The sequence below is a fragment of the Panthera leo genome, chromosome D1 (assembly GCF_018350215.1).
Source record: "Panthera leo isolate Ple1 chromosome D1, P.leo_Ple1_pat1.1, whole genome shotgun sequence".
Lineage (NCBI taxonomy): Eukaryota > Metazoa > Chordata > Mammalia > Carnivora > Felidae > Panthera > Panthera leo.
The window spans coordinates 110,101,538-110,127,151 of record NC_056688.1 but is presented as its reverse complement, the minus strand read 5'-3'; the positions used below and the strand labels follow the sequence as shown (position 1 = coordinate 110,127,151).

General features: G+C 58.1%; 2 protein-coding genes and 2 long non-coding RNA genes across 4 annotated transcripts; 2 read left to right on the top strand and 2 right to left on the bottom strand.

Annotated features, from left to right (window-relative positions):
• Positions 1-599: 599 nt before the first annotated feature.
• LOC122200398 lies at positions 600-1,970 on the bottom strand. Its single transcript, XR_006193804.1, has 3 exons — positions 1,840-1,970; positions 1,618-1,705; positions 600-614 (listed from the first exon to the last, which is right to left on the bottom strand). It is a non-coding gene; the product is annotated as an uncharacterized LOC122200398 (long non-coding RNA).
• Positions 1,971-11,819: 9,849 nt separating this feature from the next.
• CABP2 (calcium binding protein 2) lies at positions 11,820-15,935 on the top strand. Its single transcript, XM_042904220.1, has 7 exons — positions 11,820-11,876; positions 12,438-12,620; positions 13,201-13,231; positions 14,452-14,586; positions 14,975-15,084; positions 15,198-15,345; positions 15,910-15,935. Exons 1-7 carry the CDS (start codon positions 11,820-11,822, stop codon positions 15,933-15,935), a joined length of 690 nt encoding a protein of 229 aa, XP_042760154.1.
• On the bottom strand, positions 15,623-21,322 carry LOC122199302. The gene is made up of 3 exons (XR_006193455.1): positions 21,281-21,322; positions 16,468-16,748; positions 15,623-15,948 (listed from the first exon to the last, which is right to left on the bottom strand). It is a non-coding gene; the product is annotated as an uncharacterized LOC122199302 (long non-coding RNA).
• A 1,266-nt stretch (positions 21,323-22,588) lies between these two features.
• CDK2AP2 (cyclin dependent kinase 2 associated protein 2) lies at positions 22,589-24,739 on the top strand. Its single transcript, XM_042904221.1, has 4 exons — positions 22,589-23,233; positions 23,531-23,631; positions 23,719-23,851; positions 24,215-24,739. The coding sequence occupies exons 1-4, from the start codon at positions 23,152-23,154 to the stop codon at positions 24,280-24,282; spliced, it is 384 nt and encodes a 127-aa protein (XP_042760155.1). The 5' UTR covers positions 22,589-23,151; the 3' UTR covers positions 24,283-24,739.
• The last annotated feature ends 875 nt before the right edge of the window (positions 24,740-25,614 follow it).

Sequence of the window (25,614 nt, the reverse complement as noted above, 5' to 3'; positions counted from 1 at the left end):
GAGAGGGGGAGACACAGAATCCGAAGCAGGCTCCAGGCTCCGTGCTGCAGGCACAGAGCCCGACGCGGGGCTCAAACCCACGAGCCATGAGATCATGACCTGGGCCAAAGTCAGACACTCAACCGACTGAGCCACCCAGGTGCCCCCAAAATCAACAAACATTAAAAAAAATAAAGAAAGAAAGAAGAGAGAGGGGCTGCAGGGAGCCAGAACACTGGCTGTTCCGGTGAACCTGCCGAGGCTCCCCCGCTGGGCCTCAGTGTACCCTTCTCAGAAATGGATCTATGATGGGCAGGACCCAGCACTCACCTGGTCGCCCACAATGAAGGCCTGGTCCCCCTGGTTCTGGATCAGCAGGGTCTCGAAAGGCTTCAAGTGACCCGGCAGCCCCTGAATATACTGGGCTTTGCCCTCCTCCTGCGAAGGGGGGTGATTCAGCGGCAGCCCCCGGCACGCCTGGCCGAGGTGACCTCCCGGGCCCCGGGCCCCGAGCACCCCCGCCCCTGCTCACGTAGTCGCGGTGGATGAGGCGGCCGCAGAGCCGGCGAAGGTTCTCCAAGCTGTCGTTCCCCACGTCCACCAGGCCGCCTCCCGCTCGTCCTTGCCGTAGAGCCCTGGGTCAGCAGCCGGGCAGCGGGTCAGGTTCAGTCCAGGCTGGTCCTCCGCTGCTCCTCTCTCTCCCCCAAACGCCCGCCGGCCTCGGGCTGGGGCCACCGGTCCCTCGGTCGGGAGGGCCCGCTCCGCCTGACTCCCATCTCCAAAAGCCCAAGGGGCCCGCCCGGCTGAAGGCCAGGCCTCTCCCAGGTCCCATCCTAGGTCTCATCCCGAGACTCGGGGATTCCCGGCCCAGATGGCCCCAAGCCCCCTGCCCCAGATCTGTCCGCCCGCAAGTGTGAACCAAGCCTCTGGTGCGTGTGCCCTAGGCCTGAGGAGTAGCTGTCTGTGGGGCCGGAACAGAACTCGGCCGTGGGGACAGGTGTGTCACGTGCAGTGCAGGACCGCACAGGGACAGGAAGCGGTGGCGGCAGGCCACAGCCGCAGGCCTCTGTCCTCTCCCCCCGGGTCCTGCAGAAGCGAGGGTACGCTTGGCCCGGCTGCCGCCACTGCTCCTCTGTCCCCTTCCCTCATTGTCACATCCTCCTGGGACCCACGGTTTTTCTAGACCCCCCGGAGGTAGCCAAAACTGAGGCAACCACCTCTCTAAGCCACGGTGCTGCCAGCATGGTAACGGGGCCACAGGCTCGCTCACGTGAGCGCAGGTTTTCCAGATTCAAGAGAGGCCAGAACAGGAAAAAATGGGCAGGAGGTCGGCTTGGAAAGCCCCTGGTCACACCTGCAGTGGCCTCTAGGCCTCCACCAGCTCCCGCGTGGGGCCGGCGGCCTCCTCTGAGCTGTCACCAGGGAAGCAGGCACAGCGAACCCACCTGGCCCTGCCGGGCTGGCAACCCCAGCCCCACGACCCGGAGCCCTCGTCACCCAGGCCCTGCCCCTTCCTCTAGGGCCATGTGGCCCGACCTCCAGACGGGCAGAACTCTGGTCCTCGGGTGCCCCAGGACACCTGAGTGGGACCCGTCACGTACTTCGCGGGACTGCGCTGCCCGAGACCTCAGAACTCACCAAGGGTGTGCCCCAGGTGTCACAGGAAGGCATCGGACTGGTACAGAGCGAGGTCCCCGTCCTGGAACTTGGGGAGCTGCCCGTACAGCTGGGGGTGGGGGGGGCGGCATAGCTCCGTCAGAGATGCGGAGCTTGGCTGCCCCCCCTCCCCCCCCCACCCCCCCACCCCCACCCCCCCGCCGCCCAGCCCCTGGCCCCCCTCTGGGCACGGCAGCCACTCACACAGGAGGCCTTGAGCGGGCCCTGCAGCCAGGTCTCCTTGGTCACCACCTCTTCCTTCCAGCTCTGGCCCTGGTCGGCCAGCAGCATGCGCATGGCCTCGCAGCGCCCTGGGGGAGGGGAGGACAGGGTGGGGGGATGCGGGGAGACCCCAGCCTCAGAGCACCCTGGGGAGGGGTCAGGAGTGGGGCGACAGGACAGAAACTCTAGCTTCGGAGTCTGCTGAGAAGTCGAACCGCGGAGAAAGATGGAGATCACGGCACCGGTGTGGTCTGGGGAGGGAGACGAGGGGTGCAGACTGCAGTCCGAAGTGCCCCGGAATGGGGACAGAGGCAGATGGCCAGAGCGCAGCCAGACGGGGGCCAAGAGGATGCAGCCCCGGGGGAAGGCCAGGCCTGGGGCCGCCACCGCCATCCCCGCCCCGCCCCCATGGCCCTGGCGGTGGGGGGGGGGGGGGGGGAGCAGCCTGGCCCATCGGTGCCCCTCACCCTCCTGGAGGAGCAGGGGCCGCACCTCGCACCTCGGACGGGGAACTAGACGATGGTGTAGGGCTGCACTAGGAGAGACAGACAGACAGGGTGGTGAAAGAGGGCACCCCCCCCATGGAGCTGCGGGGGGGGGGGGGCAGGGGTCAGACCCCTGGGGGAGACCCCCCCCTCCCAGCAGCCTGCGGCAGGGGTGGGGTCAGACCCCTGGGAAAGGGGGGTGACTCAACCTCGGCCCCGACTCCCACCTGGCCCAGACCCTACTCGCTAGCGGGCCGTGAAGTGAAAGAGAGGCAGGAAGTGGCAAGGAGCCCAGTGACCTTATATTTCTGGTTGTCCCACCCCCTCCTCCCTTCCCGCCACACCCAGGAATGCGCCAAGTCACTGAGCGCAGTTCGGGCCTGGGTAAGGCTGGGTGAGGATCGGGCAAGGCCGGACAGGCTCACCTGCTCCTCGGCAGGGCTGTACCCTACCTGCAGGGCACTGACTTTCGCATCACACAGCCACTACCCCGTCCAGGCCACACCCAAACACACAGAACTCCTCAGGGCCCACAGAGGGCCAGGTCTGAGGACCTAGCCAGCGGCTGGGGCCCCAGCACCGGCACACAGCAGGTGCTCATTAAATGCTTGTCGCAGGGGCGCCTGGGTGACTCAGTCCCTCAAGCGTCCGACGTCCCCCCCTGGTCATGACCTCCCGGTTAGTGAGTTCGAGCCCCGCATGGGGCTCTGTGCTGACAGCTCAGAGCCTGGAACCGGCTTCGGATCTCGCTGCCCCTCCCCCCGTTAAGATTAAACATTAAAAAAAAAATGCTTGTTGTATGAATGAATGCAATGTCAACAGACACAGCCCTTTACGCATCCTCTCTCTGAGATAATAATTGTGGCAAACCCTCAGGGGCTGAGGCCTGTGTTGGGAACTTGACGTAGATTTTACAACCGTAGGACTTGGGAGGGCGAACTGAAGCACAGAGAAGTTAGGTGACTTTCTCAAGGTCACACAGCTAGTAAACAGGATTTAAACCCAGATCTGGCTAGCTTCAGGGGCCTCACTTTTTTTTTCCCCCCCAGGGGCCTCACTTTTAACCCTCGACCTTTCTTCTGCAAAGCCCTGTCATCTCCAAACCATTTTTTGACAGAGTCTCAGTGCTGTGCACTCTTTAAAAACTGACTGGACCTGGGGATAGGGGTGGACAGAAAGACAGACAGACTGAGCTGCAGGACCTCTTGGCCCTGAGAGGGCTGTGTGTTGCCAGGGGAACCCAGTGCCTGCCTCCACCTGGCACCCCCGGCCCCCTTCTCCTGGCTGCCCCTTCCTGGGGGGTGGGGGGTGGCCCACTGGGTGTGATGGTCCTTCCCCGGGAACCGGAGCGAACCGAACCAGATGTCTCAGCCTGGTTTTCCTGCCAGAGGCACAAGGACAGAGGAAGGCATCCTTCCCCTGGGGCAGTACCCATCTAAAAGCCTGGGGGAAAAACCCAAAGGCACCTAATCAGGAGAATCCCTGAGCCTCGTGGAGCCCACAGCCGCCTGGGGCTGGGGGGGTGGGGAAGGTGGAGCCAGAGTTGGGTTCTATCCGTGACTCACAGCTGGAGGAACATCTGCCCAGCACTTAGCAGCTTACAAAGAGCTTTCATACAAATGGTGTCACTTCATCCCCACCACATCTTGAGAGGGAGGGAGGCTTGTTCCCATTATCCTGACGGGGACACCAAGGTTCCCCGGGGTTCATTCACCCGCTCTGGCCTGGAGCACGCGTGCCCTCCCTTTGTGGACAGGCATCAATGGCCTGGGGGACCCCTTCCTGTCCAGCGGGCCAGCCTCCTACCGGCTCATACCCTCCAGCCATCACGCTCAAGTCCCCTGGGCTGGCTGTCCCCCAGGTCCTTGGGGTTCTATTCTGTGGTGTTCCAGCTGGCTGCTTTTACCCATAATCCTCTGGCTCCACAGGCAATGCCCGTGGACTAGTTCTGTGACCCCCCTGAGGCCTCCCCCTCTGAGGTCCAGAGCAGTTTTCCCAGCCCAGTGAGCCAGGAACCGCCCTGTGCCCATGCCCCCACCTTCAGCCCATGTGTATATCAGCACCTGTCTTTGACATTTCTTTAAATACAAACAAACAGCTTTATTGCTACTTAAGTTTCGCTCTTATAAAGTGTACATTTGGGGCGCCTGGGTGGCTCAGTTGGTGAAGCGCCCGACTTCGGCTCAAGTCATGATCTCATGGCTCGTGGGTTCGAGCCCCGCGTCGGGCTCTGTGCCTGCAGCACGGAGCCTGGAGCCTGCTTCGGATTCTGTGTCTCCCCCTCTCTCTGCCCCTCCCCAGCTCATGCTCTGTTTCTCAGTCTCTCAAAAGTAAATAAACGTTAAACATTTTTAAAAAGGAGTTCATGTTTATTTATTTTTGAGAGAGAAAGAGAGACAGAGCGTGGGCGGGGGAGGGGCAGAGAGAGAGGGAGACACAGAGAATTCAAAGCGGCTCCAGGCTCTGAGCTGTCAGCACAGAGCCCAGCCTGGGGCTCAGACCCATGAGCCGCGAGATCAAGACCTGAGCCGAAGTCGGACGCTTCACCGACTGAGCCACCCAGGCGCCCCAAGCCCCTCTCTCTTCCGACCCTGCTCAAGCCCCTGGCCCCCGGCCGCCTGGACTCCCCACCCCTGCTCTCGGCCTACGAGGCGCGCCTCAGCGCCCGGCCCAGGCTCAAGGCCTTCCTGGCCTCCCCTGAGCACGTGAACCGCCCTGTCTTCGGCGCCCGTTAGACATGAGCGTGCCTCCCTCGAGAGGACTGCCCTTGGGGACCAAGAAACACGGTGAGCGGAAAGCGGTGCTGTGGTCACTGAGGGGCTGGAGGGCACCGCGGACCCTCTGCCCCTTCCCGGGCAGCCTCGGGAGGATGAGGCTTGGGCTGGGCCTCTGGGCCCCCGGGACGGCATTACCCGGCTGACCTGCCACGAGACAAAGAGCGGTTCCGGGTCCAGACTGGCAGGGGAGACGTCAGGCCTTCAGGATCCACCCGGAGGACTTCCCGCGGGAGGGAGGTGCCCTCCCTGGGGGCACTCACGGTTGCGGCAACCCGGGAGCCCTCCGAGTCCGGGACAAGGGCAGCCGTGAATGTGGCAAGCAGTCCCCGGCATCTGTGAGTTCCACGGTCCGCTCACACACTCAGGGTGACCTCCGCACATGTTGTACCCTGGGAAGTGACACAGTCTGCCGTCTCACACGGGCAGCAGCGTTGCTCATTCTCACGTGTCGCCCACGGTCACCCTCCGGCAGCCCGGCGGGTGGCCAGCCGGGCCCAAGTGTATATGCCCCGAGGCCAGCCTGGAGCTCTGGGTGGCCTGGCCTGGCCGGCCCTTTAGACAAGCCCCTGCCCCATGGGCTTCAAGCAGAGGCCCCGTGAGGAGGGTCTCTCGTGCACCGGATTTGGGGGCGCTGGTTGGCAGTTTGGGTTCCTAGAGGACAGCTGGCTTCTGTGTGCAGAACGCCCCGGGAAGGGCCCACCGGTCCCCGTGAGGAGAGTGGCAGAGCCCGGAAGCCCCTGTCGTCCTCCTGGGTTTCATAGGGCCACCCTGGGTGACTGCAGGGCAGGGCTGAGGCCTGTGAGCCTCCTCTGTGCCCTGACCGGTGGCTTGGGGGGCGGAGGACAGGACCCTCAGGCCGCGGTGTTTCACCGTGCAGGCTGCCAGGACGGTGGCCGTAGGAGGGTCACAGAACGGGCCGGGGAGACACCGGGCATCCTGTAGATCCCAGAGCGGCAGGAAGAAAGCTGCTCTTTTGAAAGCTTCCTGTAACCAACAGCTTCCATATTCTTTGGGGTGACCGGGCTGGGCATTTTTTTTTTTAATGTTTATTTATTTGTTCTTGAGTGAGAGAGAGGGTGAGCAGGGAAGGGGCAGAGAGAGAGGGAGACAGAGAATCCCAAGCAGGCTCTGCGCCATCAGCAAAGAGCCTGACGTGGGGCTCGAACTCGTGAACCTTGAGATCCTGACCTGAGCCGAAACCAAGAGTCGGATGCTTAACCAACCGAGCCACCCAGGCGCCCCGTGGGCATTTTGATTGTATAGCTCTGCGACCCCAAGAAGGTGGATAGAAGAGGCTCCCGCGGTCAGGAGGAGGGACCCTGGGGAGGGGAGGGCAGGTCCCCTCTTTGGGCAGCTGGGGGCTCGGGGGAGCTGGTGCAGCCAGGTGTGGGGGAGGGGAGACGGCTAGGTTGGGGAGAGGCTGGGAGCCCCTCCAGCTGGGGAGGTGACAAGTGACCCCCAGCGTTGAGCTTTCTCCGAGCCATGTCCCGGGCATGTCACTTATATTAACTCATTTGGTTTTCACAAAAGAAGCCACCTCGTAGATGCTGTCAATATTCCCACTTCACAGATGGGGACCTTGGGGCCCAGAGAGGTGAAGGCACCCTGTTCAAGGACATATGGCTGGTTAAGAGGCCAAGGCAGGATTTGAACTCAGGCTCTCCGGCCCCAGAGCGCGTGCCTGTAATGATTCTGCTCTAGGTGGGGACTTGAGCCACCAGTTTTTATGTCCTGGCACAGGGTGAGCACAGTGACCCGCAGGGGCTTGGTAGCTCTGGTGACCCCTCTAATTATATGGGGGCAGGAACCCTAAGAGAAAGGTTGGGCTTCCAGCCTATCACGGGCACAAGGGGGGCTGGCTCCGCTTTGGGGAACATTTGCTGGAACATTCAGGGATTGATGACTGGGTTTGCTCCCCAGCTGGTTACAGGTGAAAAGCTCGTCCTTCCGGGAGCTCCGGTCCCGGAGCTCCGGTTCGTATGTTCGAGCCCCACATCGGGCTCTCTGCGTCATGACAGCTCGGAGCCTGGAGCCTGCTTCAGAGTCTGCGTCTCCCCCTCTCTCTGCCCCTCCCCCGTTCATGCTCTGTCTCTGTCTCAAAAATAAATAAATGTTAACAAAATTTCAAATAAAATAAAATAAAGTGTACATTCTGTGGCTCCAGTATATGCAATGTTGTGCAACCATGATATAATTCCAGACCATTTACATCACCCCAAAAAGAAACCCTTTAGCGTGTATCAGTACGTCATTCCTTTCCATGCCGAGTAGTATTCCATTACCTGGATATACACGCTTTGTCTACCCATTTCTACACGGAGGGACGTTTGGGTTGTTTCACTTTTTGGCTTTTATGAAGCATGCTGCCGTGAACATTTATGAGAAAATTTTTGGTGCGAACGCATGCTTTCACTTCCCTGGGCACGCCCCTACGAGTGGGCTTGGCCAGGCACATGGCAGCTCATTTTGAGGAACCGCCAAACTCTTTTCCAAAGCAGCTGCACCGTTTTATAAGCCCCACAGCAGCATATGCAAAGGCCCCGACTTCTCCACGTCTTCACCAACACTGTTGCTGTCTGTCTTTTCCGCTCTGGCTATTCTGGTGAGTGTGAAATGGTATCTCAGCATGGCTATGGGGGCCAAGCCTGGGTTGACTTGGGCGGAACGGGTGGAGAAGGGGCCATCATCTTCGCCCTCTAAAGAATCACAGCTCAGAATAGAGACAGACACGACGCTTCATTCACACACTGATTAGTACGTGTCAGGCCGTGAGTGGGCTAGACATCACGACAAACACCAGGACAGGTAAGATATGGTCTCCACGCTAATGGACTCTCTTTAAGAGGAATCTAAGGCCTTCAGCAGCGGCCCACCCACCCATCCATCTACCTACCTCCATCCATCTCTCTGTCTGTCCATCTATATACCCCTCTACCCAATCACCCACCCATCCGACAACCAAACATTTGACCAGCGGTCCATCAAAACATCCACCTCTCTATATATCCACCCACCCATCCAACTACCCATATACCTGACCAGTCAATCTCTACCTGTCCATCCGTCCATCTATCCATTCACCCAACCATCTATTGGTACAATCATCCATCCATCCACCTATCAACTGTTTAACCACTAGCCTGTTTACCCACCCTTCCATTCAATCAGCTACCTGTCCATCCATCCATCCATCCATCCATCCATCCATCTGTCAACCACTGATCCACCTGGCCATCCTAGACACTGGAGCTGGAGCTCCAGCTTGGCTAAGCTGGGCTGGGCAAGTCAAGGGCATCAAGATGAACACCCTAGCATGCCTGCTGTTCATTGAACACAAGTAAGGAAGGATTTCCAAGCCGTGCTTTCTCCACCTGGACACAAAGTCTTCGCTTTGTGATTGAAAACACTTTTAGCCGCTAGACCCTGACCAGTTGGCACCCCTCCTACGTTGGCTCAAACTTCGGGGCACACATCTCTTACCACTTCCCGCCTTAGATGGTCATGTGAGCACAGGGTCACTCATCATACATGATACCCACCGTTTTTCGAGCCCTTCCTAAGTGCCAGGAAACTGCTAGGCCCTTTATTTAATTTTCACAAAGGCACCACGAGGCCCAGGTCAACCCCCATTTTCCAGATAAGGAAACCGAGGTTCAGAGAGGTGAAATGCCTTGCCAGGGGTCACACAGTGAGTGTGTGGGGAAATCCAGGCCTACAGGCCTTTTCTAGGACCTTACAGAAGATGGTAGAATTCCTGTATCTGAAGGATGTTCGCAAGATGCCGCCTGGGATGTAGTACTCCCCTGGCCTCCAGGAGGGGAGGCCCCAAGTACAGAGGGCTGGAGGCGGCTGGAGGCCGAACCTTCAAGTGGTCAGCTCGGACCCTCACAAGGAGCCCTTCCCACCCTGGACGACCTGGCTGGTGTCCACTCACCTCTGAACGCTGACCACTCCCCAGGTCCTCAGCTCCGCTCGGGGCTGCTTGGGGGCCGTCCCCTCTGCCTGCTGGCCACCCCTCCCTTCAGGTGGTCACTCCCATCGTCTCTCTGGTCTTGTCTCACACGCCACTTCCTCAGCCCCCCAGTCACAGCAAGGTCCCCATTCTCCTCCCTCTTGACAGCCTCTTCTCCTCCATAGTCATTCTGGGTCTGCTGAATGTGTATCTCCCACCAGCTGGAAGGTTCCAGGAGGCAGGGACTGGTCCCCGACACCCAGGAAGGCATATAGCAGGTGTTCCACAAACACTTGTTGAAGATGCCACCCGTCTGGAATTTTCTCCAGCCTCTTGCCATCATACCTCCTCCAGGGGCACTGACCGCTGCCTCCCCTCTGAGGACCTCCGCCTGGGGGTATGAGCCCTGCCTCCCCGCCTGAGGGCCTCCGCCTAACATACTCCGTTGGATTCCAGCACCTGAAACCCTCCACATTCACAGTTGATCCCCGCCAGGGTCCCAGCACTCACCCAGGGCTGAGCATGGGTTAAACATAGGTGGGCAATGTCTAAAAGGGAGGCCCCGTCCTCCCTTCTCCTCCATGAAGCCCTCCTGATGCCTGGGCCAGTGCTCCCGAGTACTTAGACTGTCTGGGGCCCTTTCCTGAGTCAGAGGTGCCTGAGAGCAGGGCCTTCAGGACAGACATGGTCTGTCTGTGTAGCCCCAGCAGCTGGCCTGAGGCTGGGTCCCAGCCTCAGACGTGTGCAAAAGGAATGCACGAATGGGTGGCCATTCGTGTGGCTGAGGGAGGCCAGAGCCACCGGCTCAGGTGACAGGTGTCTGGAGGGATCCGTTTCCCTCAGACAGAGGCTGGTGCGGGGGGCAGGTGAATAAATCATGAGGGGCCTGGAGCGGGGCCGGGGCAGGACAACTGACCTCATTCTGGGTGGTGAAGCGCACACAGCTGGGCAGTCAGAGGGCTGGGGACAGAACAGGGGGGCACAAGAGGCCAGTGGGGGCTGCCTGGCCCAGCCCCACATTTCTCCCTGACAAACGAGAGGCCGGAGGTCAGCAGAAGGTAGGTGAGAGGTGCTGGCAGGAGGTGGGGAAGCTCAGAGCTGCTCTGGGGCTCTGGGTGGGGAGAAGGGGGGACGTCTGGGGCCAGGATGGTGGGGGGGGGTGCTGTCTTTCCAGAATCCAGGAGTCATCCTGGGCGGGGGGGGCCGGTGCGGGCAGGGAAAATAGGAAGAGCAAGGATGGACAGACAGACAGATGGACCAACGGAGCAGAGGGAGGGAGGGAGTGACAGAGATGGGTATGAGAGGTCAGAGAGACCCCCAGAGACAGCAGGGCAAATGTCAGCAGAGTGCAGGGGGGTGGCAAGGGGCCGTGGGTGAGACAGACGCAGAGAGATGGGCAGAGAGGGGCAGCGAGCAAGACCCAAATGGCGGGGAGGCGGGGGGGGAGACCATAAGCCAGAAAGGCCAGGTGACCAGGTGACCAGGGCTCTGCAAGGTAGTCCGTGGCCAGCATGGGGCTGGAGACCAGTGGGTTGGGAGAGGCTAGGACTTGGGTGAGCAGCACGGGGAGAGCCCTACCAGCCTGTGGAGAGACGGACAGGGGAAAGTACCCGGGAGCCTGTGGGGACCGCACCCACAGCTGCCTACTCAGTCACCCTCCCGCAGGAACGGGGCGACCAGAGTGGGAAGAGGAGGCGCCCAGCCCTGGTCTCCATGGCCCTTCCCCAGGGCCAGGCAGATGGCAGTCTCCCCGCGGGGGACCCCAGCCCCTCTGAGGGCACCCCAGGGCCCAGCCAGGCCCCTGCCAGCCCAGCAGCCAACAGGCGGCGGGCACTCCTCAAGGAACTGGAGGCCCGGGTGCAGGCAGCCTACGGGCAGGTAAAGGGGACAGGGGTGTGGGGCACCAGAGGGAGCAGGGGGATCCCACGCCGCAACCGGGACCCTGTAGGACAGACCCAGGGTAGAGCTCAGGGAGGAGCCCCGGGATGTGCAGGTGGGAGGAAGGCTCAGCCGGTCAGTCAGCTGCCCAGGACAGAAGCTGGCGTCTCTCCCCACCTCTGCCCTCACCGAAGCCCGCGTCCAGCCCACAGCACCCAGAGCTGTCTCCCTTCCGCTCTTCACCTGAGTACAGGGTCGGGGGGCTGGTCCAGGCAGAGGTGCCGAGGGCGGGCAGGCTGGCCAGGGGCTCTAAGGTGAGAGCAAGGGCCCTGGCCCGGAGGGTCAGGAGCTTTCTGGACCGGGCCAAGACGGCCTCCTCTCAGGACAGGCGGTAGGGGCAGGGCCTGCTGAGTTCATACCACCATCCTGAGGGGAGAGGTGCCCCAGCCCGCCCTGGCACCCTGGGCACCTGGTTTCCTCCTCCCGTGTCCGGGCCCTGCCTCTGAAGACATTAAGTCTCTCCTAATTGGGGGAGATTAGGGGTAGGGGTTGGGGGAGAAAGTGCTGGAGAGGAGGTGCCCAGAAGACCCTCAGAGTGAGCGCAGGGAGGCTGTGCCTTCCAGGGGGCCTTGGCTCCTGAGTGGCCCCCCTCACCAGCAGGGATGCTCAGAGATAATCCTGGATTAGGACCCAAGCCCCCGGGCCCAGGGCTCCCCGCCTGCCCACCCGCTCCCAATCTTCCCCGCGAAACCCTAGGAAAATCCCCTGCAATGCTCCCAGGCTCTCACTGGGGACAGCTGGGGGCAGACAGGAGCCCACAGCATCCGCTGAGGCCCAGCCCTGGGCCGCCCCCAGGACTCCAGGCCTGGCATGGTTCAGGAGCCCATGGGAAACTGTGCCAAACGGCCTCGACATCGGGGGCCTAAGGTAGGACGGCTAAGGGGGAGAAGCCAAGGCCAGGAGGCTGGGCTGGAGCCTGGAAGGGTCAGGTGGGGTGGGCAGAGTCCTGTGTGAGGGCCGGGCTGGGGTTAGAGGTAGAGCAGGGCAGGCGGGTGGAGGGGGTGGTTCCCACCACCCTAGACCAATCAAGATTTCCCCGGGGGAAGGCCCCAGACTCCGGCCCCTTGCGGTCCTGGCTCCCACGGACCCCCGGGCCTTCCCGCCAAGCTCATTAGGCCCCCCGGGTGCCCAACCAGCTGCCCTGTGCCGGCCGCTCTTCCTGCTCTCTGCCAGTCAGAGACAGGAGGTACAGAGCTGGAGCTGAAGGTCCCATTCTGCCACCGGCTTTCTGAGCAACCTTGGTCCAGTCCCTTGCCTTTTCGGGGGCCTCGGTTTGCCCAGTTGAACGGTAAGGGGGTGGACCCTTCCGGCCTAGAGTATTGATGGGTGAAGGCCCCCAATCTCCTGTGCCCGGTTCCAAAGATGGGAGAGGCTGGTGAATGAGGGTGGAGGGGCCGCCGCCCCAGCTCACAGCTGGCTCTGCCGCAGGAGCGCTGGCAGTGGCCCAGCTCCCCCCCAGGGCGCTCCCACCACAGCCCCGGCCCCGGCCCCGGCCCCGGCCCCGAGGAGCAGGGGGACCCTGGGCCGGGCATCCAGGGTTACTCGGTGCTCAGCAGCCTGGTGGGGCCCGCCTGCATCTTCCTGCGGCCCAGCATCGCGGCCACCCAGCTCGTATGTATGGCAAGCCCCTGCCTTTGCCTCCTCTCTGCCTCTCCTTGAGTGGGGTCTTTGGAGCAAAGGCACACAGATCCAGGGGGTGGGACAGAGAAGGGTGGAGAAAACATCAAGGGGATCAAACAGCGGGCAGACCCAAGGAGACCCACCAGGAAAGAGAGAGGAGAGGGAACAGAGAACCTAAGAGACAGCCACCCAGGGGGTGGGCAGGGAGGTGGCAGGGCCTCCGAGAGAGAGAACAAGAGAGACACACGGAGGTCCCCAGGGCCGTGTCTGAGGCTCTGCCCGACCCCAGATCCACCTCTGGCAAATGGAGCTCTGCGACCTCTGCAAGGGGAGGGGCAGGAGGTGGGCAGAGGTCTGGGCAGGGGGCAGGGAAGGGGCGGCCCAAGATGCCCAGGCCAGCGGGCGGGAACCGGTGGCAGCCACCAGCCCTGAGCAGTGTCAGATGACCCAGGCCCTGCCCGTGCATGTTGGGGGTGCTGACTGGGGAGCCCCAAAGAACAAGAGGAAGGGGCGCAGGTGTCAGGGTGGTCCAGGGGATTCTTAACTTCTCTGTGCGCCACCCCCCCTCCAGGACCGGGAGCTGCGGCCAGAGGAGATCGAAGGTAAAGCGTTTTGGAAAAGACTAGTCTCCAGAGGGGTGGACAAAGGGTGGAGCGCACAGGGTGGGGACACTGGGTGGGGCCTCGGTGGTCTCCACCAGGAAGGAACTAGGGGCAAGAAAAGGGCTGCAGGAGATCACAGAGAGATGGGGACGAGACCGAACGGGGAGGGGTTGACAGAGCCCCCAGCTGTCAGTCCCCAGGTCTCATTCGCCAGGTGGGTCTCACTTCCCTTTTATGTTTGTTCATTGAGCAAACGCCTCCTGGGTGCCTACTGCGTGCCTGGCCCTGTGCTGGGCACAGGGAGTGTGGCAAACTAGACAAATACAGCCCATGTCCTCGGGGGGGAGGGGGGGTGCAGATGTCAATGAGTCAACAAGTACAAACGATGCTAAGCGCTGGCAAAGAAATGAACACATAGGCTGGAGGGGACTGAATTTAGACGGAAGACTTTCTTGGGCAGGTGACCCGAAGACCAGAAGAGGGAAGAGTGTTCCAGAATGTGAGCTCCATGATTTCCATGAGGTTAGGGATTGTTTCCTTTCTTTTCCTTCCTTCCTTTCCTTCCTTCCTTCCTTCCTCCTTCCTTCCTTCCTTCCTTCCTTCCTTCCTTCTTTCCTTCCTTCTTCCTTCCTTCCTTTCTCCTTCCTTCCTTCCTTCCTTCCTTCTTCCTTCCTTCCTTTCTCCTTCCTTCCTTCCTTCCTTCCTTCCTTCCTTCCTTCCTTCCTTCTTCCTCTTCCTTCCTTTCTTCCTTCCTCCTTCCTTCCTTCCTTCCTCCTTCCTTCCTTCCTTCCTTCCTTCCTTCCTTCCTTCTTTCCTTCCTCCTTCCTTCCTCCTTCCTTCCTTCCTTTCTCCTTCCTTCCTTCCTTCTTCCTTCCTTCCTTCCTTCCTCCTTCCTTCCTTCCTTCCTCCTTCCTTCCTTCCTTCCTCCTTTCCTTCCTTCCTTCCTCCTTCCTTCCTTCCTTCCTTCCTCCTTTCCTTCCTTCCTTCCTGCCTTATCCCCACTACCTAGAGCAGAGCTTGGCACATAGCAGATGCTCCTTAAATATTTGTTGAAAGAACGAATTAAAGAACTAGCACATGCAAAGGCCCTGAGACAGCAAAGAGAAACTGATGTTTACAAGGAGGAAATGATTCGACCAAAGGACGAAGGAAGGGTGTGCTGGTCCAGGCTGGGGTCCGGGGGGACGAGTGGGAAGGACTGACCCCGCCCTGCCCGGCAGAGCTGCAGATCGCCTTCCAGGAGTTTGACCGAGACCGTGACGGCTACATCGGCTACCGGGAGCTGGGCGCCTGCATGCGGACCCTGGGCTACATGCCCACGGAGATGGAACTCATCGAGATTTCACAGCAAATCAGTATGTGCCTCAGACCTGCCCCAAGCCCAGTTCTCCGGGGGCCATGGCCATGGCTTGAGCAGCTGGGCGGCCCAGGGAAGAGAGATGCCTCCACAGGTTGGCCCCCAGAGCCGGGGACCCTGGTCATTCTCAAGGCGCTTACTCTGCCTCTGAAGAATCTCCCCATCCCCTACAAGGTGGCGGGGGGCGGGGGGGCAAGGACCGTTATCCCCACTTGTTAGATGAGGAAACCGAGCAGATGATCCAGCCTATGGGGCCCCGCGAGAGGGAAGGACCCATTTAGTGGGGCAGGGGAGAGGGACACGGGCCAGGAGAGGAGGGCAGGGGAGGGCCGGGGCCGGGCACGGGTCTCTGGTTGCCTGGGGTCCCTGACGGGTACGGCCCCCAGGTGGCGGGAAGGTGGACTTCGAGCACTTCGTTGAGCTGATGGGCCCCAAGCTGCTGGCAGAGACTGCAGACATGATCGGCGTCAGGGAGCTTCGAGATGCCTTTCGGGAGGTGCGGCCCCTGGGGCTGCAGGGAGGGCAGGGGCTTCGGGTCTGCCGTGACGGAGGGCTGAGTGAATGCGCGGTTTGGCCGGGGACTCAACGCCTCGACCCACGCTGCCACAGTTCGACACCAACGGGGATGGCCGCATCAGCTTGGGTGAGCTGCGGGCAGCCCTCAAGGCCCTGCTGGGGGAGCGCCTCAGCCAGCGGGAGGTGGACGAGGTCCTCCACGACATTGACCTCAACGGGGACGGCCTGGTGGACTTTGAAGGTACCGCCCACTGCCCTCCGCGCTTAGCGCCCGCACAACCCCCGGAGGTTTTTAAGAGCTCAAGGAAATGACCAAAGGGGCATCGGCGCCGTGCGCTAGGCACTCTGTGCCCTGTCCCCGGGAGCAGGACAAGACAGTCAGTTCTTAGGGAGGCAGGAGTGAAGCCAGGCGAGTTGACCAGAACCTCGTTCTTCCTCTAGGCCGCGTTGCCCCAGGGGAAAACAAGGGTTAAATAATGACAGGAAGCCAAGGAAAATCAGTATGTAGAAATTCTCCCAGAGTTGTTCCTGAGCTTCCTAGCAGCCAAAGCAAAGAGGAAAACGGGTTCAGTTACGAGGTTTGGGGGTCTTGTCGTTGCTGCTGTTTCTCTGTTTCGTTTCGTTTTGTTTTGTCCATAAAGCAAAGCCCCTCTTCTTCGCCTGGGGGCCCATTCCCCAGATCCAGAAGACTCCCTTGTGGGCTCTGCCCTGGGCCACGCTTCCTCCCACCTCAAGGCCAATATATTGGTCTCACCCCTACTGGGGTCCAGACTGCAGACCCGCAACCTTGGCTTTGTCCCGGCAGAGTTTGTGCGAATGATGTCTCGCTGAGTCTGCACCGAAGCTGGAGGCAGGAGACGGGACTTGGGACCACAGCCACTGCCTGCCAGCGCGTGCCCGGAAACCCTCTGCTTCCAGCTGACCCTCCCCTACCCCCCCCCCCCCGACCGCCTCCCTACCCTGCCTGTGGGCAACACCCTGTCCCGCCCTCACCCTCACCCCCGCTTCCCCACCAAGCCCCACTGCCCGTCCCTGTCTCTCTGAGAGTAAAGTGTCTCGGAGCCTGAGGGGATGGCTTCTGCTTCTCATTTGTTTACCCTGGAGGACCCAGTGTTTGGCCCCCCAAAAGTTATAAGATCCCTCGACCGTGAACTCCAGGTGGGCAGGGGCCCTTTCTGGATTCTGGGCCCTTCCCAGAGCCAGTATCAGGAAACGTCCCTAGATGAATAAATGCCACCTGCTTCTCCCAGAGCCGGGATGTGCACTGGCCCCTCATCCCGCAAAAGGGCTCCCGTCAGGGCCGGGGTTACAACAAAGGGTAGCGCAAGGGAGTGAGGGCTTTTCCCAGGCCAACCTCACGTACTCTGGGAGGGAGAAAGAGCTGGAAGGTCAGCTGGAAGGTCAGCTGGGAGGAGTGAGTGACGGACGGCCCCTTCGGATACACATCAGCTTTGGGGTTCCCGCCTCAAACGCCCGAGCGCGGCAGGGGCCAGGTCGGCGTCCGCTCAGAGGCTCTGCTGCCCAAGCCCGCTTCCTCGCCCTCTCTCTCTTGCATTCCTGACTTCACCTCAGCGTCTGCTTCCGGGGGGACCCAAACGACATGTCCCCTCGCTCCAGCGCTGCCGTGGTCCTTAGAGCCCCATTCTGCAAACGGAGGAAACCAAGACGCTGAGTCTAAGCAGCCTTGCTAGAGGTCACACGGCCCCACCGCCGTCTCTCCCCGCCCAGTCCATGCAGCACGTGCTGCCAGATTATTCTTTCTAAAGCGTTACTTGCGTTTTGCCACACTTCTGTTCAGGAACTGGCCGTGACACCCCCCCCCCCCGCCCCCATCGCCCCCAGATTAATCCAGCCGCTTCTTCAGGCACCAGAAGGCTCTGGGAGGATGAGGGCTGGCATAGAATCACACAGTTAGGAGGAAGCCGAGGTGGGACGTACAGCCAGGCCCCAGGACTCTAAAATCACAGCCCCAACAAGCTGGTGTCTCGAGTCACCGTGGAGCCGGGCCCTGGCCTCCGCTAGCTGCAGCAAAGGCTTGCCTCGCAGAGCACTGCCTGACCCACGGCTGTTCCCACCTGCCGGGAGGGAGCCTTGACCTTTTGGTCGAGAAGGGGAGGGAGCTTACAACGCCCCCGCCTGGTCGTCACCATCGCTGCTGCCGACAAGATGGCTTTGGGACAGAGAGGGCAGGGGGCCACCCGCGCCCTGCCCAGCCCAGAGCCTGGACGCCGAGGTGCCGGGGCTGGCCGCAGCGGTCTCAGCACCACTCGCCCGGCAGATCCCAATTAATCCCTAATTCTCAATTAGGGGATCTCTCCTGCCAGTCTGGCAGGCCTGGGGATGAGAAGGAGCTGCCCCAGCCCCAGAGCTTCCCTGGGGGCTCGGCCCACCCCCCCCCCCCACCACCATCCCTCCTCCCTGCCACCACCCTCCACCTGCTGGCACAAAAGGCATCATCCGTCCCCTCTGCAGGGGCTGGGGGTGGTGACGGACGTGTGTCAGGGGACGACCGGAATCCTGCTGAGGGTCTGCTGCCCACCGCCCGCGGGCTCCTGGCCTGGCAGGCTCTGTGGTTGGGGCGGAGGGAGGGGGAGGGGATGGCGATGGGATGGTGTTAATTGGCCGCCCAAAGTGCCCACAGCTCCTCCAAATCTCCTATATGCCTTCCTACCCCCAAAAAGCTGCTGGCCCAGAAAGTCCCAACAGAGTAACCGCTGGAGCAGGGCCCAGGGCCGGGAAGAAACAGTGAGCGGACAGAGACTGTCCTGAGCCAAGAGCCCCTTCTCCACTTAGTGGGGACACCTGCCCCCCAACCCCGTGGGCTGTGGCCAGCTGGAGCAGGCCAGAGCTACAAGATCTTCTGGGTTTCCAAAAGAAACTGTAAAGTCAGACTTACATTGAGTCCATTTTATTGATTTTTTTTTTTTAAGAGAGAGTGAGTGGGAGAAAGGGGCAAAGGGAGAGGGACAGAGAATCCCAAGCAGGCTTCACACTCAGCATGGAACCAGACTCAGGGCTCCATCCCACGACCCGGGGATCAGGACCTGAGCCGAAATCAAGAGTCAGACGCTCAACCGACTGAGCCACCCAGGCACCCCAATTAAGTCCACTTTAAATAGTTTGCTGACTATAGAATTCAATGAGGTGTATAAACCTTACATGTACAGCTCAATGAATTTTTACATGTGTGTGCACTCAGGGAACCATCACCCACATCAAGATATTACATCCACTTATTTTATTTAGAACAGTTCTAGGCTTACAGAAGTATCTTGAAGATACTACAGGGAGTTCCTGTATACAATCCACCACAGCCAGCTTGGGCAAGGTTCTCCAGAGAACAGAACCAATAGAAGACGTGTGTGTGTGTGTGTGTGTGTGTGTGTGTGTGTGTGTGTGTGTAGCTATTTATTGTAAGGAATTGGCTCAGGTGATTATAGGTGCTGAGCAGTCCCAAGGTTGACAGTCAGCAAGGTGGAGAGCCAGGGGAACTGGTGTTTCAGTTCCAGTCTGAGCCTGAAGGACTGAGGACCAGCAAAGTTTCGAAGACAGATGTCCTGCCTCGACCCTCAAGCAGGCCAAGTTCCCTCTTACTCAGCCTCGGTGCTCCATTTGGGTCTTCAACTGATCGGATAAGGCCCACCCACCCATCATGGAAGGGCCATCTGCTTTACTCAGTCCTCCAATTCAGTGGATGTTAATTGCATCCAGAAACACCCTCGCAGTCACAGCCAAAGTCACATTTAGCCAAACATCTGGCCATTTGCGACCCAGGCACGTTGGCACTTAAAATTAACCATCATGCTCTATTAACATCTTATGTTAGAATGGTCCATTTGTTGCAATTAATAAACACTGACACGTAATTATTAACTAAAGTCTATATTCTATGCAGATTTCGTAATTTTCCCCCTGACTATCCTTTTGCTGTCCAGAATGCCACCCTGGACGCCACATTACATTAGGCATCATGCCTCCTCAAACTCCTCTTGGTTGTGATAGTTTCTCAGGCTTCCCTTATGTTGTTTCATTTTTCTGATCTTGACAGTTTTAAGGAACACTGGTCAGGTATCTTATAGAAAGTCCCTAAGTTGGGATTTGTCTGATGTTCCCCTCATGATTAGTCCGGGGTTATGGGTTTGTAGGAGGAAGACCACACAGGTAAAGTGCCCTTCTCATCCCATCATATCAAGGGTACATAAGTATCAACATGACTTCCCTGTCGATGTTGACCTTGATCACCTGGCTTGAGGTAGTGTTTGTCAGGTTTCTATACTACAAAATTACTTTTTCTTTCTCCCATTATGTACCACACTCTCTGGAAGAAAGTTACTCTGCATAGCCCACACTCCACCTCATTAAGGACAGAGTCTCTACATAAATTACTTGGACTTCTTCTATATAGATTTGTCTCTTCTCTCCCTTTATTTATTCAACCATTAGACATAGATATAGAGATAGACGAGACAGAGATAGAAATAGAGATAGCAATACATGTCAGTAAGGGCTCATAGATATTTATTTTATACAAGTTATAATCCAATATTTTTTAAAATTTTGTTGTTCATATTCCTCCAGTTTGGGCCATTGGGAGCCCTTTCAGTTAGTTCCTGTGTCCCTTTGACATACCCCCATCATGGTGGCATTGAGGGTTTGGGGATTTGGGGGTGTGGTGGGTTTGGGTTTGTTTGTTTGTTTGTTTGTTTGTTCGTTCATTCGTTTGTTTTTCAGCATTTTCTTACTTTCTAGAAGTATAAGATGCTCCAGGATCATCTTGTCTATTTTCTGCCCCAGTCTTAGAATTAGCCATTTTCTCCAAGGAACGCTGGTTCACTTTATTGGAGAATGCTATTAGAAACCAAGATCTGGGGGGCACCTGGATGGCTCAGTCAGTTAAGCATCCAACTTTAGCTCAGGTCATGATCTCGTGGTTTATGAGTTTGACCCCTGCATCAGGCTCTGTGCTGACAGCTCAGCCTGGAGCTTCCCTCGGATTCTGTGTCTCCCTCTCTCTCTGCCCCTCCACCCCCCTCTGCTTAAAAATAAATAACCATTAAAAAAAACTTAAAAAAAAAAAAAAAAGAAGCCAAGATCTGGGTGCTATATTGCTTATAGGCTCTCTCAGTTGATAGAGAAGATATGCATGTACACTAATCTGTGTATATACAATTTTTAAATATTTCTGTATGTAATCTACTGTATCTATATTGAGCTAAACACGAGTTCATATTAATGTCTCCAATCTCCGACCCATTATTACATGGATCATGCTAGCCTCCTCCCCTTGCTTACAAGTAACTTCTCGTCCAAAAAATAAGAAATCATCCATGTTCATTTACTTACTTTTTAATTCCCGTGTATGTGCACAGTGGTTTTAAAATTGTCAACCCACACCCCCACAGGAAACCACTTCAACTAGAGACAGTGCTCCTTCATTGTCACAGATCCACTCATTTCCAGATTAGCACCTTAGTCACCCGCCCCTTCAGTGAGGCCATCTCGTACATTTGTAAAACAGCTAGACTCTTTTGTCACATTCTTCATTCCATCCTGGGATCCCCTGACCTCCTAAATGATTTTTTAAATTTTGCATAAAGCTTACTCTTTACGACAGATGCTTAATATCTTGTATCCACCATTACGGTATCATATAGAATAGCTTCAATGCCTTAAAAAAAAAAAAAAATCCCCAGGGTGACTGGGTGGCTCAGTTAGTTGAGCATCCCACTGTTGATCTCAGCTCTGGTCTTGATCTCAGGGCCATGAGTTCAAGCCCAGCATGGGGCTCCAAACTGGGTTTGAAGGCTACTTAAAAAAAAAAAAAGTCCAGGGTGCCTGGGTGGCTCGGTGGGTTGGGCGTCCGACTTCGGCCCAGGTCATGATCTCACGGTTTGTGGGTTCGAACCCTGCATCGGGCTCTGTGCTGACAGCTCAGAGCCTGGAGCCTACTTTGAATTCTGTGTCTTCCTCCCTCTCTGCCCCTCCCCACCTCCCTCTCTGCCCCTCCCCCGCTTGTGTTCTGTCTCTCTCTCAAAAATAAACACTAAAAAATAAATTTTTAATGTGAAAGAACATTACAAAAAATACATAAACTTTTAAACAATTATTTAAAACATCCCTTGTTCAACTACTTAATTCTACCCCTCATCACCCCTGGCAACCAGTCATTTGTTTACCTTATGTAGAAGTTTCCTTTTTTCCAGAACGCCCTACAATTGGAATCATACAGTACATGGTTTTTTCAGACTGGCTTCTTTCACTTAGCAATATGCCGCTCTGCGTCTTTTCATGGCTAGAAAAATGATTTCCTTTTATTGCTGAATAATAGTTCATTATATGGATATATCACAGTTAATTTGCTCATTCGCCAATTGAATGCCACTTCCTCTGGGAAGAGTTCTGTGATGTCACCAAGCAGGCTCCTTCCTCCAAATTCCAATGCATCCTGTACCAGACTTCCCATTGTCTTAATATACTGTGTGCCTTCGCTTCCCTGTCCGTCTCTCCTTGAGACTAAGAGTTCCTTGAGGGCAGAAGCCATGGCCAGTTCATTTCCATATCATCAGTGTCCAGCACAAGGCCTGGGAGGAAGGATAGAGTCAGAAAAATGTCTGTTGAATGAATGAATGAATGAATGAATGAATGAATGAACGAACGTCCTGCAGAGGAGGAAAATCTACAGACCTGGGGCATGAGGGGTATGCGAGGCCAGAAAAGTTTTGAGGAAGAGTAGCGTGGGAGAAAGGGTTAGTGTTTGGAGGAGAGTCTAAGATATAGGAGGAATATATAATATATATATAAGATATATATATAATATATAAGATATATATATAATATATAATATAATATAATATATAATATAATATATAAGATATATAAGATATAAGATATATATATATGATATATGAGGAATGAGATTTCAGGGGAGGGGTCTGGGTAGAGAAATGGATGGAAAAGAGGAGAATGAATATTCATTTGTCCACACACAGCCCTATAAGATAGTTATTATTAGCGTCCGCCTCTTAAAAGACGGGGAAACCCAAGCATGCCGAGGTGAGTAACTTGCCCAGGAGGACATCGCCTGTGGGGGTAGTGTGAGATTCGAACCATCAGCTTATTTAACTCCAGTCGATGCTCTCATCACCAGTTTGGGACAGGGCCCGACCTGCAGTGAGCAGTCAACGGAGGTGCGCTGTTCCTGCTATTGTCAGTATGAGGCACCGGCTTGGGGTCTGGGGGGCCAGGTTGAGGGGTCTCTGAGGTTGCCCTCGGACCTGAGACCCAGCCTGGACCTGAGCACTAGGCAAATGAGAAGCACAGGCGCGGTGGTAGCGTTGGTGAGGGACCCGTTGCCATAGGAACAAACGGAGGCTTTAGGAGGAGGGCGCATGCGCGGACCGGGGAAAGGGTGTTGAACCGGTGAAAGGTGACGTAAAAGCGCACGGGGTGAGACGCAGGGCTCCGAACGTCAAAGCCCTGCGTCCTCCGGCACCCAGAGCGGTAGAAAGGCGCGTTCGGTGGTGGCGGCGACAGCAATAACAGCCCCAGCTGGACCGTGACCAGGCGGAGCGCAGCCGACGTGCAAAACAGCGCGAGTGAAGCGTTAGGGCGGCGCCCGCACACGGGAAGACCCCTCCGCGTGAACCGCGGCGGACCGGACCAGGGTCCCGGCTTCCGAGGCCCCGCCTCTCGGGCCTTGGGACTAATCGGATTGAGAGCGCGCCGGCCTGGACCGCGAACTCGCCAATTGCGTAGGGCGTCAGCCACCGCCCAATCCGGAGCAGACAGGTGCGAGCCCCGAAAGGCGGAGGCCAATCAGCAGCGGTTGCGGCCTGTTGGGGCCGGTCTCGGCCAATGAGGAGGCTCGAGTGACATCTTCGCGCGCCAATAGGGAGTGAGAGAGCGTTCGTGCCCGCCTACCCTTCCGGCCTGAGCTCTATTTACCAGGGGCGTGCGGCCGGTTTACCAATCAGAGCGCGGCTGAGCGGCCAAGCAGCCAACCCCGGAGGAGCGGCCGGCCGGCGTCCGCCGCACCCAAGAGTTGGGGATGTCCTACAAACCCATCGCCCCCGCCCCCAGCAGTACCCCCGGCTCCAGCACCCCTGGGCCCGGCACCCCGGTCCCTACAGGTGAGGATCCAGCTCTACCCCTGCTCACCTGCCCGGGTGGTCGGGAAGACGGCCTGAGTTCTGCAACACTGGGCCTGCCGCCTACCCTCGCTGAGCCTCAGTTTGCTGGCCTGTGAAGTGGGCGTGGTCACGTAAGGGCTAGGTGGTGGAGTGCAGGGGGAGGGGTTTGTCCCTGAAGTTGAGCTCCTGAAGTGAAGCATCCGTTTGGAGGGAATCGGGCGAATCCGGTCGGGGGCTTGGAACGCTGGGAGGAGGCGTCCTGGCCCCGCGCTGACCTCTTACTCGCGCATGTTGCAGCCGGAAGTGTCCCATCGCCATCGGGCTCGGTGCCGGGAGCCGCTGCCCCTTTCAGACCCCTGTTTAACGACTTCGGACCGCCCTCCATGGGTTATGTGCAGGTGAGTGGGGCTGAGGGACTGCCTCTGGATGGGGACTGGAGGTCCCCTCGGGGCCTGAGTTCATCGCCCTGTCCTCTTTTGACACAGGCAATGAAGCCACCGGGCGCCCAGGGCTCCCAGAGCACCTACACGGACCTGCTGTCGGTCATAGAGGAGATGGGCAAAGAGATCCGGCCAACCTATGCTGGTAGCAAGAGCGCCATGGAGCGTCTGAAGAGAGGTAAGTGAGGCCTTCACCCGCCCTGGTCAAGAGACTAACACCGGACAGTCCTTCATGAGGAAGGGAAGGACATCTGAAGGCCACCTGAGCCAAGCCTAGACAAGGGCCAGGATCACCATCCAGAGAGGTGTTTTGAATTGAATTGAAATTGAGTCCGTTTTCGGGGAAGGACCAGAGCATTTGTATTTCAACAAGGCAGATTTGAGCGTTAGCCACGTCTCTAATCGTATTAGTCCCCTCGTTAGATTATAGTCCTTGTCCTTTTTACTGAAAGGAAGGGGGGTAGAGAGGGAGGGGTCTTCCTCTGGGGGGGGGGGGGACTGTGGAGAGTCGCTCTACGTCACTTGCGCATCCCCACCTCAGGCATCATCCATGCCCGGGCCCTAGTCAGAGAGTGCCTGGCAGAGACAGAGCGGAACGCCCGCACGTAACAGGACGCAACTCCGCCTCCGAATCTGGACCTTTCCCGGCCACTGCAGAGCACCTGCTTCTCCCTGGCCTTCACCCCGAGTTGCACTTCCCAGCCTGGGCTTCCTGTCCTGTGTCCCGTGGTGGGTGCCCTCCAGGAACCAGGGGGCGGCTCTCACTCCAGTCGACAGCACTAACTGGGACTCTTTCAAGAGTTAGCAGCGAGGTCACTGTGAGTCCCACCCATGACCTGCCAACAGTGTTGATCCAACTGGAGCGTTCTCCTTTCTGTGGCCCCCACCACTCAGCACTTACCCAGGACTTTTCACCACTTTTCCCAGACTCCTCCCCTAGCAGGGCCTCCGAAGGCCTGTCACCTCCCTGCCTCGTCTCCTGGGCCATAGCGACTCTTTTTTCAGTGTCTTTTGCTAAATATGCCCTTTTTGTATAAATAAAAGATAATTTGGAGTTGTTCTCTCATCTCTTAGTCTTTCTGAGTCTGGTACTTCTGCTAAGCCAGGCAGAAATTGGGAAAGAGGAGACTTACAGAGGGGAAAGGGTCGGTGCAGTGGTGGGAGAGAGAGGGCAGCCGAGCCCGGCCTGGCCTTGCCCTTGCTGTCCGTTGATTTGGGTCGGGACCTTGCCCTTCTCCTGCCCTCAGCCTTCCCAGTTGTGGAAAGGGTTGAACTTTAGTACCTGGGAGCCCTGCCCTCCTACACATGGTGCCACCAGGGGGCAGCGCAGGGCCTTGGCAGCCTCCGCAGCTGGAGGGCACTGTCGGCAGCCTGGGCCTAGAGGCTTCTTTCTCTGGATTGGCAGTGATGTCTGGCAGGGTGGAAATGTCAGTTCATGTGAGCCAGGCGGTCGCATGCCCTCATGCCCTAACATCTTGAACTCCGAGTCAGCCATGAGAGGCTCTGAACACATCCTGACTCCTCCGGGGAGAGGGGACACTGCTGCTTCCCTCCCCCCAGCACCTGGGAAGCAGAGCCAAGGGGAGAGGACTGCCTTCCGAAATGGGTGAGACCCAGCTCCGTGCTGCCATCCACTGTCCCAGCACCTTCTAGCCTGCTGGGTGTGGCCCCGTGAGCCCAGCCCTCAGGTGTCTCAGCCTTTGCCCAGGGTCTGGTTGGCCAGACTTGTGGACCCGGAAGGTATCAGTGGGGAAAGCCATGGGGCCCCATTCAGGGGCTAGACCACGGCTTCGGAGTGACTGCAGTCCTATGCCTGAGTGTATAGCTGAATGCCCTTAGAGGCCTGGGGCGCTGGAACGCCACCCCCTAGGGACAGGCAAGTCTTAGACCAGCCTCTCCTCAGACTTTGGAGGCCGCGCGGCATCGCCCCTACCCTGGGTC

What these genes read in the sequence shown, in the direction of transcription:
- CABP2 (XM_042904220.1), top strand. Translation starts at nt 11,820, where the DNA reads ATGGTTCAGGAGCCCATGGGAAACTGTGCCAAACGGCCTCGACATCGG. An exon ending in GCGGCCAGAGGAGATCGAAG is followed by an intron (nt 13,232 to 14,451) that starts GTAAAGCGTTTT and finishes CCTGCCCGGCAG; the next exon opens with AGCTGCAGATCGCCTTCCAG. An exon ending in CGGCCTGGTGGACTTTGAAG is followed by an intron (nt 15,346 to 15,909) that starts GTACCGCCCACT and finishes TTGTCCCGGCAG; the next exon opens with AGTTTGTGCGAATGATGTCT.
- CDK2AP2 (XM_042904221.1), top strand. Translation starts at nt 23,152, where the DNA reads ATGTCCTACAAACCCATCGCCCCCGCCCCCAGCAGTACCCCCGGCTCC. An exon ending in CGGCACCCCGGTCCCTACAG is followed by an intron (nt 23,234 to 23,530) that starts GTGAGGATCCAG and finishes CGCATGTTGCAG; the next exon opens with CCGGAAGTGTCCCATCGCCA. An exon ending in CATGGAGCGTCTGAAGAGAG is followed by an intron (nt 23,852 to 24,214) that starts GTAAGTGAGGCC and finishes TCCCCACCTCAG; the next exon opens with GCATCATCCATGCCCGGGCC.